The following is a 13,189-nucleotide window of genomic DNA, read 5'->3' on the forward strand; positions in this document are numbered from 1 at the left end:
ATGAAGGTGGGCGTACTAAAGTTGATGGTCTATGCAGGAAGCGAGTTGCTGAAGAAATTGATAATTTTCTTTGGGGCATGGAGCAATATTTCGAGTGCATGAGGTTATGGACGACCTAACTAAGGTACGCACTACAACACTATAGCTAAATGACATTGTAATGATATGGTGGAGGTGAAGATGTGATGATGTAAGGTGTGTGGGTGCCAACATCAATACTTGGAGTAGAGTGACTTTATGATCGAGCTCAAGTAACAATTCTACCCGTAGTATGCTGGGGACAACCTATTTCGCCTAAGTTTGTGGGCTATGACCCTTACACACGGACCCACACTTGTGACAGGGCTTGTCCTAACACAACCCATGTGCATTTGCATAAGTCCGAAGAAGCAAGTTAGGGTAGAGCACAATGTCAAAAGGGTAAGTTGGACCATTCTGTAAGGGAGGATAGATCAGAGCCAATCACGATGTCACAAACAAGTCAAGTTCCAGAAAAGAGCCTAAAAGGGCCATAGGCAAAGCACGATGTCATATATCATGCCCAAGGTAGTAGGCACGTAGGAACCCGGGCATCAGAGATGGGGAAATTTGAGGAAGGAGGGCACCTAGTTTGTGTTTCATTGAGTGCCACGATGGAGATAACCTAGTTTGCTCGAGTCCTTTCACCACAACCCAGCATTTTGGCATGTGCTTATGGGTTGGGCTGCGCATGACCTGTAGCATGCTCAACTTTGTTGTGCCATGGGCACTTCGACTCATTTGATGCATCTAGTTGTTGGGTATATAATGATACAAGTCTTTCATCTTGGAGTTTGGAAATCAAGGTTAGAGTCACTTCCTAATCCTATGGAAAAACACCTTAGGAGTCTCAAAAACCACAAATGCCTAAGGAGAATGCTCAGGGAAATGTACAAAAGAACTCTCTAGAAGTAAACAACATAGTTTAATAATATTTGGAGCGGATGATGTGTTATTAACAAGGAAAGAAATAAAAAGCATCTTGGTATGAGATTTAAACTTGTAGAAGCTCTAGAGTTTGAATCACCTATGGTTGGATTTTTATCAAGTATGGTAGTCTTGATTAGGTGACCATAGCAAATACCTATAACTTCAAATGTTTCTCACTTATTTCGAGGAACTAATACCATTGGTTAACTTTTTGGCATAGTATTGTTCTTAGTAAATCTGTGGGAGATGTTGAGCAGTGTGCGAGATAAGTCCCACTAGGTGGATGTCAACCAATATGGGTGTAACAAAGAAAAATTTTCTTCTTTTTTTATGGAAGTTGAGATACCCTTGACTTCTTATCCAGTTTGGGGGCCATATGTCCCGATGTACCAGGTGAATCTGACTTGGTATCCTTATTGGAAAATCTTATCATTGACTTTTTTTTATCTACAGAATAGTATTCATCTAGAACTATGTGATGATACTATGGATTTACAGAGACTAGCCGATAGTCAGGTTCTAAGTTTTTACTAGTTGGATGTAAGCTGATGAAGTGGAAATCAAATTCAAGCATCTAGGAACCTTCAAAAATAGTTTGCTACTTGGAGAAAAATAGGCTCTCTCAGTTGGGGAAGATGTGTGCTAAAGCCAGAAATTTGCTATTATCTTATTTTTGTCAAGTTTTGCATCAAGACTTGGAATAGTCCTGTTCTCTACTAAGCTTCATTGTTTTATCCTAGGTTAGTTGTGGTATACAGCCTTAAAGGGGTCCTAGCTGTTCTATCAGGACAAGAGGAACTTAAACAAAAAATTGAACCAAGTTTGAGCAAATACTGAGAAACATAAGCATTTACTGAAGTGGCAATAGAAGTTTCTATGACTGGTAGGTGAGAGCCCAACTGGAGAACATTAGGGAGAGAGATCTCACATAGTAAAAGAAAATTAAAATTTCTTGAGAATGAAATTCAATCCTTTAGCTCTTAACCTAACCATAGAGAAGTCGGCATGTGCTAAAGCAAGGCCCAACCAACCATTGAATTGGGTACAAGGAGAACTGAATCCACCTGGACAACTTAGCCACGTGGTGAATCTTTATTTGACAAACACTCACTTTGAGACTGCAAAAGGTATCAAAGTCCCATGGGAAGGGGATTTAGGTGAAATATCTGAAGGCCTGCTACACTGTTTCACAAATATCTAGGTTCGCATGGGACACAATCTCAACTTCAATCATTCTCCATCTCAATCTACTTACTCGGATGGACATGTTGCCGCTGGGCCTAACCAGACCCTCTTCCCACTCTAATTAAACTCTGATAATTTTGATTGAATTGAACCAATCAATCCTCTCAACATTACTGAATTTATCTCAATCTGTTCTCTAGTCAAATTTTCTGAAGTTTGAGTTGGTTGGAGCAACTAACAGATTTCTATATTTTCTTGTTTCGTTTTCTTTCTAATATATGTTTCCTTCCACTCTTCAACCCAACCAAAAAATACCAGTCAATCTTTTTTTCTTTTACAATATCTTTTTATTTCTTTTGCTTTCTTCATATGCCAATGTAAACAGTCCTAGAAAAAATATTGACATTATATTCTCCTCCCTTTCTGAATTTCTTGGCTCTTGCATTAATGTGAAAGAATTTGGAGTACATTTGCTGCTACTGAACACTATCTTCTGGATATCCCTCGCTGGATAATGTGTTCTCATTATTTTATGGAGTAGTCACTATATGAACCTAATGCCCAATTGCAGTGTGATGAGGTCCTGTGCTTGGTAATACTTTGCAATTTTTATTTTTCCTGAAGTTTGCAGCAATCTAACATCTATAGGGTGGTATTTTTATCGTTAGAAAGAAGAGGGATGAAATTGTTTCTCGCAACCATTGTCATGAAAACTGTGTTTGCTTAATAAATGAAGTTAATGTCCAGGGCAAGGATCCATTATGGGATTTAGGGGAATTATTATATTCTTTTCAAAAAAGGCATATGCTTGAACTAAGAGGAGATTGAAAGTCTAATCTTTACATCCTCAACCCCAAACCAGCACTGTCCCTTATTGGCTTGGTAAATTCGTGTACATCTTTATATGATGTTTGAATTCTTTATCTTTTTTGTTTTGTCCCTTTATCTGTATGGCTTTGCTGTGCAATCTTCAGGAGATTCTACATTTGGAGCTTTCTTTTGTCTTGTTTTCTTTCTACTAGCTTCTTCATTCTTGCATGTTGCCAAATTCCTGTTAGCAACAAGTATGAGTAATTTAGGAAATTAGTTCTCATATTTGTTTATTTTTGATAGGCTGAAAAGATTGCAGCAAGGATGATCTATGAGGATAGGATGAAGGGATCAATCGACCAAGTAAGTAACACTTTTATCATTTAATTTGAGAATGAGGTGAAAATCTTTCTCCATAACATCACATGAATAAGCTGCATATTAGGAGTAGCACTGGGATTTATTAGCGTGATGCGATGTAGAAATTCTGCCCATGATGAACCAGTCATGACCGGTCCCAAGCCCGTATAAAGGAGGAGGGTTGTATTAAGTTACCAATCATCGTTAAACTATGACAAATATTCAATGATGCAATGCAGATAAGAATAGCCCGGGAAGAATAGCTACAACCCATTTTATGTTGGAAAACTTTCTTTGGAAAAAAAATGTTTACAAGGAAAATTTATTTTATGTTGCTTGGCAAGATACAAGTAACATATTTTCCATTCCTCTCCTACTTCCTGAGCTTGACCTGATTTTGGTGCAACCAACAATGGGGTGATGGTCTCAAAGGGTGACGGTAGGTGCTAGTTGGCTCATTTGATGGCGATGATGGAACTAAAGGTGGTGGGATAGATCTGCGTGATAGATTGACACAAACATAGATCATGCATGACTGACAACCCCTTTTGCCGGGCAATGGTGGACAATGGGCAATATAAACCCAATGTGTGATGAAGGGTGATGTTCTCCATGGTGCTACATGGCTTAATCTCAGCTCTGTCTCAGCAGCCAAGTGGGCAACCATGAGTTACTATTTTGGAATAGGAGCATACAATTGGGGAGAGTTTGTTCTCTCTTCGATCAGTTCTTTTGATCATGTTTTTTGGAGGTCAAACACATTTTTTTGTTGATCATGATTTTCATGAAGCCAAAAAATTGGAAAATCAGAAAGAAGTTTTCCACTGAAATATTTTTTGTGACCCCAATTAACTAAGCTAACATAGAATTAGCTACCAAATTGTAGAATAATCAAATCAAATGAGGTTGTCTTGTTTATCCAGATTTTTTAATGCTGCTATAAAAAAATTGGAATTCCATGTTTTCTATTGCAGGTCGAAGCCGTCATTCATTTCGAGGATGATACTGAGGAGTTGCAACAATGGGACCAACAGGTGAGTATTGGCTGTAAATTGTTAATCCAATTCCAGAACCTTCATGCTAATATCAATAGTATAGTTAATTTCCAGACTTGAAACTTGAGCTTTCATATGTATTGTATTATCAAAACCATAATGTACACAACTGGCATTTCCAAATTCACTGATCTCTAGATTGTTGTTATCTGTAAATTTTTAATGGTATATGATTACAACAGATATAGTCCTAGTAACATGTGTCAGTGCCGGCCTCATACAGCGTCTGATTAGAGAAGGCAATAGAATTTTTATTGAACTATAGTCCAGGTCCACTATATTGTTGGAAGTATATGCGGTTCATCCTAATTAACTGGGAGTTTAGTTGAAGTGTAAGGCTAGATAAAGTGTGAAGGCCCTACAAAGACTACAATTGAGATGTACTAAGTTCATCAGCTTGAAGAGGAGATGGCTTTGGGTCTGAAGTGGAGTTGACTTTGAGTCTGCAGTAGTGTTGGAGCTGCTTAGTTGCGATTGAGAATATCCATCAGTGAAATTAGTTTCTGACCAAACTGGAATCCTGGTCCCTGTTTGTAGGACTTAGCATGTGCACCTCCTACATGAGAAGTTGATATGTAATGGTGAGGACAGTTATGTGCATGGTTCCATCACAGGTGTCATGGTGGTCTTCTGGTACTGCTACGAGTCCTTTAATCTCTCATAAGTATACTTGGTAATTTTACTCATGCTAGATACTCCCTCTTACATTGATTTCTATGTGGAATTCACTGTGAAAAGATTTCTTGATATTTGTCATTAATCGAGAATCAACTCATTGATTCCACTTATTTCCAAGAAGATGCTTGGCTCCCATCCTTGCATCCTTCATAAATTTTCCAAGGCTATAAATCACCAGCTCTTTCTTTGATTTAGACTTCTTTCTTATACAATTTTTCCACAAAGCCATGATCTATTTTTATTTCACTTCTTTTGAAGTGCCTTATTCAAGGATCACTTGTTGTGTCTTAGCTCACTCAAATTGTTTCTACTGGCTCCATTAGAGTAAATAATGGGTTTTCATCAACCCACAAGACAAAACACCAATGTCAACACAACCCCAAAAGTAGCACCCTTAACAATACCCCGCTCTAGGTCAAGCCATTAGTCCCCGAGGTCAAGCCACTTCAGCCAAGAGGTCAAGCCACTTCAAGGCGGGTCTGACAAGGCAAACACTAATGTCAGTATGCCCCGAGGGGGATCAGAGTTGAAGGGAGGAGGCTGCCTCCATGGCCAGCACGACCTTACCATCCGCCTCACCCGGTGACCAAATTCCATCAGAGTAAATGGGACTTTCTCCAACCGACAAGGCAAACGCCAATGTCAACACAACCCCCACACAACTCCAAAAGTTGCACCCCAACAAAACCCCACTCGAGGTCAAGCCAGGAGCTCCCCAAGGTTTAGCCTCTTCAGCCAAGAGGTCAAGCCAGTTCAAGCCGCCTCGGCAAGCAAACACCAATGTCAATACTCCCTCAGGAGGATCAGATTTGAAGGGAGGAGGGTGCCTCCATGGCCCAAGGATAGTCCAATTTACACCTTTTCAACCTCAACCTCATCTATGAACAACAAACCTATGCTTATCTTTGTAAATGGGAGAGGTAACCAACTCAAATCTTCTACTATTACCCTGACTAAGTTGATAAGCAACAATTTGTTGTGGAGGATTCCATTCTATTCCACCTTTCTCTTTCCTGTATGAATTTTCCTTAGTTTGGTAAGCCCTGATCTATCTTTATTTTACTTCTTTTGACGTGTCCGATTTAAGGATCATCAAAGTTGTATCTTAGCTTGCTTGCACTGCTTCTACTGACTTGTCACCCTTGGGCAGTTCAACCTACAGTTCTTCATTCTCAACCCCTTTGTTGAACAAGCTTACGCTAATCTTCAGATTTGAGAGGTAACTCACTGAAACCTTCTACTATCACCCTGGTTAAGTTGGTCAAGCTGAAGTGGCAATTTGTTATGGTGGATTCTTTTCTATTTCATGAGCCTTAAAAATGATCCATCCTTTAATTCTCCTGTTGGTTGCTTGTCCATAGGTTCATTCTTTGTTGAACATTCCAACATCTCATTACCCTGCTAATTCTCTTGTTTGTAGAGAAAAGATAGCGGTGATCCGAGGCTGATCTACTAATGGATTATAAGTCGTGGAGTTGGAATTAGGGATCTATGCTTCTATTGTTTTTATTTGTTTCTGTTCCGTAATAACAAATCGTAGAGACGAACATGAACGAAAGCCCAAAAAAGAAGAGTGTTTATTCGCCCCTCTAGCCACATCACACAATCTAACATTTCATTCCATCTTATGGTTTCCAACTTCAAAGGCCTTGGCATATTTTGGCCTTCAGTTTGTACAGAGTCCCTCCTAGTTTATCTTCACATTTCCCTTGTCTTGGAGTCGGCTTTATTCTACCCTTGAGTGGTTGAGTTGAGAAATTAAGTTTCCTTGTTATGCACCCTTTGAAATCACTGACCATTCAGCTCTCTTCTTCTCATTTTTGTTGTGAGCTTTGCCACAGCTACCCCCTTTGGAATATGGAACTTTAATGCCAAATGGTAGATGGACGCCATGACCTTCATCTTGCTGACAATAGGATTGCTATACTCACGTTGTAGGTTGAAGCTAGGTCCGCCGTCAGGACCTGCATTTGAATTGTTCAGAACCATTTCCTCCTCAGCCTTCACAGTTGAGGTCATTGTCCCCATGTCTTGGCTGGCATTGCTCATGAACCCTGTAAGGTTGTACCTTCTTCTAGGTTTGGAATATCCTATCTTTATATAGGTCGTGGTAAAAGTCATATCAATCAACACCCTTTTCACCAAAGAATTCGAATTTTGTAGCTCAATCACTAGTCTCTCTTAATGGTCCAAACTGATGCTCCCATCATCTTCATTAGAGTCAAATTCCAACTGTATTTTGGCGCTACATGTAAGGCAAAACAGTGACGAGTTGTTTTTTTTAGGCTTTTGCCTCTCTCTCTCTCTCTCTCTAACTTGATCTGCTGTTTCAGGTGAATGCATGCTCCTTATGATATCAGTTCCTTTTGTTGTGGTTGTCTGGGGTTCTGGCAAAGTCAGTTATTTTAACCAAAATACCCTTGGTTCTTCCGTTTTACTCAGCTTTAATTCAGAAGCTTTTATATATCAACCTGCTCTTTCTAAATGAGACCTTTTCATGAATTTAATAGTGGTGTATCGACCTCCTGCTTTATGATCATCAAGCTATTGACCATTTGTTCTCTACGTTTGCTCTGTACAAAATAAGGTTCAGACCTTTATTCAACTCTTTGTGACTCCCAATCTAGTCTGAAGGACGAAGGCAGATACATTTACCATTTGTGTGCGACTCTTAAGATTGTTGGGAATACCTTACACATTATAGCATCTAATATACAAGGACATGCTAGAAGCAAAACACCAGTTGGTTTGAACTTTGTTGTAAGAGACAATATATGGCACTTGGAAGTTCATTGGGATTGACTCATCTTGAATCTCTATGATAAAAGGGGTTCAAACTTGTGTTTTGGCTGTAGTTCTTTCCGTGGTGCATTATCATCAGTCCACCTTGATCCAACTTCTATCGCCATCTCTTGCTCTTGTAGGTTGTCTCTTTTCATCTGATTCTTACATTCCATTAGATCATCCAATGCCCCAGTTTTTCCTTCTACCAAGAGATTATCTCTTTCATCAACTTGTCATAAATCTTAACTGTGAGTTTATAAGCTAGTTTGTTTTCCACTACCAACGTTTTAGGAGGCTCAGTGTTTGCCATGCTAAACAAAATGGGGAGTTGGATACTTCCCCAAGACATGGTATCTTCATCCATTCTGGATATTCAAAATTCTGACCTTACTTTTGTAGGTCTTTCGATGTCTAACCACCCCACACTTAGCGCATCGATATGTTATGGTATGATTACCAGATCTAGAGATCTTCTAACAGAATTATAGATTTTATGTACGATCTTGTTGGAGGCTGCACCAAGTTTAGCTGGAATATAGTCCAGGTTGGCCAAATTGTTGGAAGCATGTGGTCTCTGGTCTCTATTTTTAGGCTTGGGATAGACATCTTCCAAGTGATTGACATGTGATAGTGGGATAAGCTGATGCATGGTACCAACAGTGATGCTGTGTTGGTCCCTCCTTGGTTGCTGCCACTGGTGTAGGTGTCGGCCCCGGTTGGTTTTTGTAGCCAATGTCCATGTGTGGCCCTTGGTTGCGCCTGGTGTCTAGTTTCTTCTGTCTCAAGTGGAGGTAGCTCTCTGCAACATGTCTTTTCATCCTTTACAAGCACATCGGCTAATTTTATTCATATTACTTAACCACGGTATGTTTATCCTCAACTATATTTATGGTTGTGAAATACTATTTCTCTATTTGATACTAAGGTTATTCTCAACTTATCTGCTCCTTGAAAAGGCATATACACGTTTAGATACTGCAACTGCATATGGATAAACTATAAGCTAACTATTACTATCTGTCTCGGTTTCATTTTCAATTATTGTCAAATGAGATTAGCATTTGTGACGTTTGCTTTGTACTTTTGTCTGTTTTGGGCAGATTGCTGGATTATGCCAAGCATTTAATGACATTCTTGATGATTTGACAAGTAAGGGCATATCGGTGCCGGTCTGAAGTAAATTTATGCGTTGGAAATTCACCAGTTCATATGATCGGGTCATATTTCCTGTGAGTGGAACATCCGACTGCCATCAACTTGTATGATCGGCAACAAATTTCAGGGATGGTTCCTTTAAAACATTAGAGAAATGTTAATTTGGTTTATTGGTATTTTCGTGCCTTTTTTTGGAAAACTGAAAATTCACTTATTTTATTTTATTTTCAATTACAATGAAGGATAAATGAAAAAAAAAAGGAATTTCTGGTTGAGTACTAGTCATACTTCTATGGGAGTGCAGTCTTTTTCCCTTCATGATGTATCAGCTCATCCTCTCTTGAACTCTTCTTGTGCGGTTTCATCTTCTTGGCCGCCCTTGCTCCTCTCTGACAACCAAGTACAATTCATCTTTGGAGGAGCAATTGATGGACGTTTAGTGGAGTTTAGACAGTTGAGAGAACACCTGTTGAGGTCCTTCAATACGTGCTACTTGTAGGGCATGGATAGTTCAACGGATGAACTGTTTACCTAGGTTACAATTAAGGTGGAATTCCTCCACTTCGATGGATTGATTTTGGTGTTCAATTGTGCTTCAAAAATTGAGAGGATGCCAACTTCTCTATGTAATTGCAGGGAAATTTCCTTTCCTCTTATCTATATGCGTATTGATTGAGTGTATTTGTGGTTGTTGAACTTGACCATGGGGCTTATCAATAATGACCTGAGTGGCGTTATGGTGAGCTTGATGAGGGTTCAAGTGACATGCAAGACATCACAAGTGTCATTGGATGAAGGTTTAGGTGTGGTTTTAAGAAGTTGATGAAGGTTTGGTCTGTAGTTGAGTGGTTGGTGAGGTCTATTGGCTTGATGAGGTTTAGGCGATAGGCACAGGCTGGCCCAAGCATGTGTCATTGGCTATGGCTTAGGTGTGGTTGTGGGAGGTTGATGATGGTTTCGTCTGTAGTTGTGGGGTTGATGAGTTCTATGGGCATTGTGATGTGAGTTGTGTTTGTGGCTATTCAACTTAGCCATGCGGCTTATCGATAATGGCTTGAGTCATTAGGAGGAAGATTCAAGCAACATGTGAGGCTAGCCAAGAACAAGTGTCATTGGCTATGGCTTAGGTGTGATTGTGGTAGGGATGAAGATTTGCTTCCATAGTTGTGCAGTTGATGAGACCTGTGGCTTGATGAGGGTTCAGGCGAGGTCAACTAAAGCATGTGCCTATGGCTTAGGAGGGGTTGTGGAAGGTTGATGAAGGTTTTGTCTGTAGTTGAAGGGTTGATGAGATCTGTGGGCATCGTGAGATTGAGGAGCGACAATGCGGGTGAAGGTGAAGCCAAGGTCTAAGATGTTTTTGTCATTTTCTTTTACCCAGTACCTCTCTACCTGTTTTCTTTTTCTCATGTGAACATTGTTGGAGCTTCCCCACACTACATCTTTTGTTTCCTCTACTTTCCAAATCGCATCCTAACCCTAACTCCTTGTTAATACAATTGTGACCTAATGGTTCAAATTAGGTTTACTTGTTTTATTAATGTGTGCTTGTAGCCATGTAGGCCTGTAGGGTGGTGGTAGATTGCGCACACAGCTCGCGGAGCTTGATTTGACACAAATGATAGCATGGTACTTCGCAAGGACCACAATATGAATATCGAGGCGGCAGCCCCAAAGTTATCAAAGGAGGCAAAATTGTGGTGGACAAGTTTGATGGGCACCAAGATGGAGACCAAGTTGTGGCCAAGCAAGCTAAATGTGGGAATCAAACTAAGACCATGAAAAAGAAGGAGCATCCCATTTTGACACTTCTTAATGGCCCATTATTCTTAACTATAGTTTCTCTCGGCCGTGAACTGGTATAGCATCATCCACACCACAGTCGAACTGAACATAAGTGAAGGAAATAGTCTTGCTACATTTTAATTGTCAAAATACCCAAAAAAAATTAATAATAAAGAGAGAATCATCAAAGGTTCCAACACACTATATCGTATCGGAAGGATACATTTGTTCCTTTTATGAAATTTCCCTGCATACTTCACACAGCAGCCTGTTGGATCAAGTCATTGATTCGATGAGAACTCGGCATGGCATAAGCAAACATCTCAGGCTTGCTTTTGAAAGATTTTACCTCAGAGTCCCTCAGTGTGCTCGTGGCGTGGATGGAAAATTGCGGCGAACTACGAAGCAAGTGATGAGCGTTGCCAAGAAGTGCTGCAGCTGCTTCATTGGCAGCGTGACGCGACTGCAGGCCCTTGATCTCATCCTGCCACTTCTCGATTTGCTCCTTGTGAATCCTGGACGTTGTGAGCGGAAGCAATGGTTAGATGCGTATCCTTTGGTCCGGCATCAAAGCCAAATTCATACTGTAGTATCAATCTGACAAACGAAACAAACAAGCAAACACGTAGTGGGCACGAGAGAATAGCCAATGTTACTGACGAGATCAAACGCTCTTCGAATTCAGGAGATAGATTTTTAAACAGCGTCCTCCCTGCTTCCAGCAGCTCCTCGACCTTCCAATGCAATCCACAGAGGGACAGCGCGATAGAGATGTAGTTTGATCTGCATTCAATCGAGGTAAGCAATGCCGTACCTGGTGAGTGTAGCGCTCGACCTTCTCAAAGATGCGTTGGAAGTGCTCCTCCACGTCCTGTGATCCCATCTCCGTCATCTGTTTTCCACTTCCTTGTCCTTCATCTCCTTCGTCCCCGCTCGCTTCCTAAATGCAAGCATCATAAGATCGATCATCAGATTAATGAGGGAGAAGAGGTTCCAAAAGGGCTTACCATTATTTTGATACGCTTCTGCAAAACATCCATCTCCACCTTCAGATCTATAAATCCTATTATGATGACACAAGGATTAAAATATGCCGAAATGGAGGATAATTGAGCAAATCGAACTAGCAAACAAATGAAATCAATCGAAAAAAGTAGATCTAGCCGATACCAAATTCTTCGATCAAAACCCTGAAACGTGGTGGAAGATCGGCGGCCAGTGGCGTGAGATAAGGTGGTGGAGGATCGGTGGGGTGGTGAGGAATGGAATGGTGTCGAAGGGATAGAGAGGGTTTTTCGACCTCTAAGACTACCCGGTCAGTCGATATTAATGTCAAATATTGTGGATACATATGGGTGTGCGGTATAAGATGGGTATATAGAAGGGTTTTCCGACCTCTAAAACTACCCGGTATGTACGTAATTTTTTTTTTATATATATTTAATACTATAACCTCCCCTAAACGATAAATGATAAGGATAAAATTTTATTGACATCATCAAAATTTTAAAAAACTAAAAAAGAATTATATATATATATATATATATATATATATATATATATATATATATATATATATATATATCTCTTTTCTTTCTCCGGTATGCTTTCTCTCTTACATGTAAAAATCAACATCAAAGTGGAGCTGGTCTTTAAAGATCAGCACCGGTACGTTGGTGCTGGTTTGTGCAAAGTAACACCACTATTGGTGTTGGTCTTTTGCGCACTACGTTGGTGTTGATTTACGCAAACTAGTACCAATGTGCTGATCTTTAAAGACTAGCACCGACACGTAGGTGTTGGTTTGCGCCCAATATCGTGTTGGTTTACGCAAATCAGAACCACTACTTGTGCTGGTTTGTATAAACTAGCACCAGTCCCCTCGGGGCGGTCTAGTGGCTAGCATATAAGGTGTTGCCACCATAAGGTCTGAGATTCGAATCTCGATAAAGTCGAGGTAAATGTCTCTCTTATGTGCTAGTCACTATTCCAAAGGCTAGTAGTCATCCATGATTTACCTCCTTCATGTTGGTCCTGTTGGTTGCTACTCGGAAAGCCTATAGGTTCCACTGTACAAAAATTTTGTACAAAGGTCTGAACCTTTTCCTACCTACCATGTGTTCTTTTAAATTAAATTTTGGATCTCCTGCGGAACTTAACACGTTTGATCCAAAACTTAATCTATTTATTCTTTTAGGTTTTGACTTGGATCTCCTGCGGAACTTAACACGTTCGACCCAAGTCTCCTTAAGTTATTAATTCCATTAAATATCAATTTCCATAAAAGGTTCCCAGTACTGACGTGGCGAGGCACATGGCCTTCTTGGATATGGGAGTAACCACCACCGATTAGACAAAACCTTTAATAGAAAGCTAATATTTAATTTCCTAAAATAACTTTAGGTTAACCAAAGAGAACAATCAAATCA

The 13,189-nt window shown here is 40.0% G+C and overlaps 2 protein-coding genes across 3 annotated transcripts in view; one reads left to right on the top strand and one right to left on the bottom strand.

Moving 5' to 3' along the window:
* LOC121986050 (COP9 signalosome complex subunit 4-like) overlaps positions 1–9,256 on the top strand; it is a 35,807-nt gene extending 26,551 nt beyond the window's left edge. For both annotated transcript variants that reach the window (XM_042539822.1, XM_042539823.1), the window contains 3 exons: positions 3,247–3,306; positions 4,278–4,337; positions 8,921–9,256. In XM_042539822.1, coding sequence (XP_042395756.1) covers positions 3,247–3,306; positions 4,278–4,337; positions 8,921–8,995 — 195 coding nt within the window. In that variant the 3' untranslated portion in view covers positions 8,996–9,256. The remainder of the gene's footprint in view (positions 1–3,246; positions 3,307–4,277; positions 4,338–8,920) is intronic.
* Positions 9,257–10,626: 1,370 nt separating this feature from the next.
* Positions 10,627–12,114, bottom strand: LOC121986051. Its single transcript, XM_042539824.1, has 7 exons — positions 11,931–12,114; positions 11,768–11,823; positions 11,575–11,700; positions 11,421–11,494; positions 11,110–11,275; positions 10,984–11,028; positions 10,627–10,862 (listed from the first exon to the last, which is right to left on the bottom strand). Exons 1-6 carry the CDS (start codon positions 12,109–12,111, stop codon positions 11,017–11,019), a joined length of 615 nt encoding a protein of 204 aa, XP_042395758.1. The 5' UTR covers positions 12,112–12,114; the 3' UTR covers positions 10,627–10,862; positions 10,984–11,016.
* Between the last annotated feature and the right edge of the window lie 1,075 nt (positions 12,115–13,189).

The sequence above is a fragment of the Zingiber officinale genome, chromosome 5B (assembly GCF_018446385.1).
Source record: "Zingiber officinale cultivar Zhangliang chromosome 5B, Zo_v1.1, whole genome shotgun sequence".
Classification (NCBI taxonomy): domain Eukaryota; kingdom Viridiplantae; phylum Streptophyta; class Magnoliopsida; order Zingiberales; family Zingiberaceae; genus Zingiber; species Zingiber officinale.

Bases quoted from the DNA above. Each gene is read 5' to 3' on its own strand.
- LOC121986051 (XM_042539824.1), bottom strand. From the start codon at position 12,111: ATGTATCCACAATATTTGACATTAATATCGACTGACCGGGTAGTCTTA. The intron at 11,824-11,930 runs GTATCGGCTAGA...TCATCATAATAG, and splicing joins GGTTTTGATCGAAGAATTTG to GATTTATAGATCTGAAGGTG. The intron at 11,276-11,420 runs GTCAGTAACATT...CACAACGTCCAG, and splicing joins TTCGAAGAGCGTTTGATCTC to GATTCACAAGGAGCAAATCG.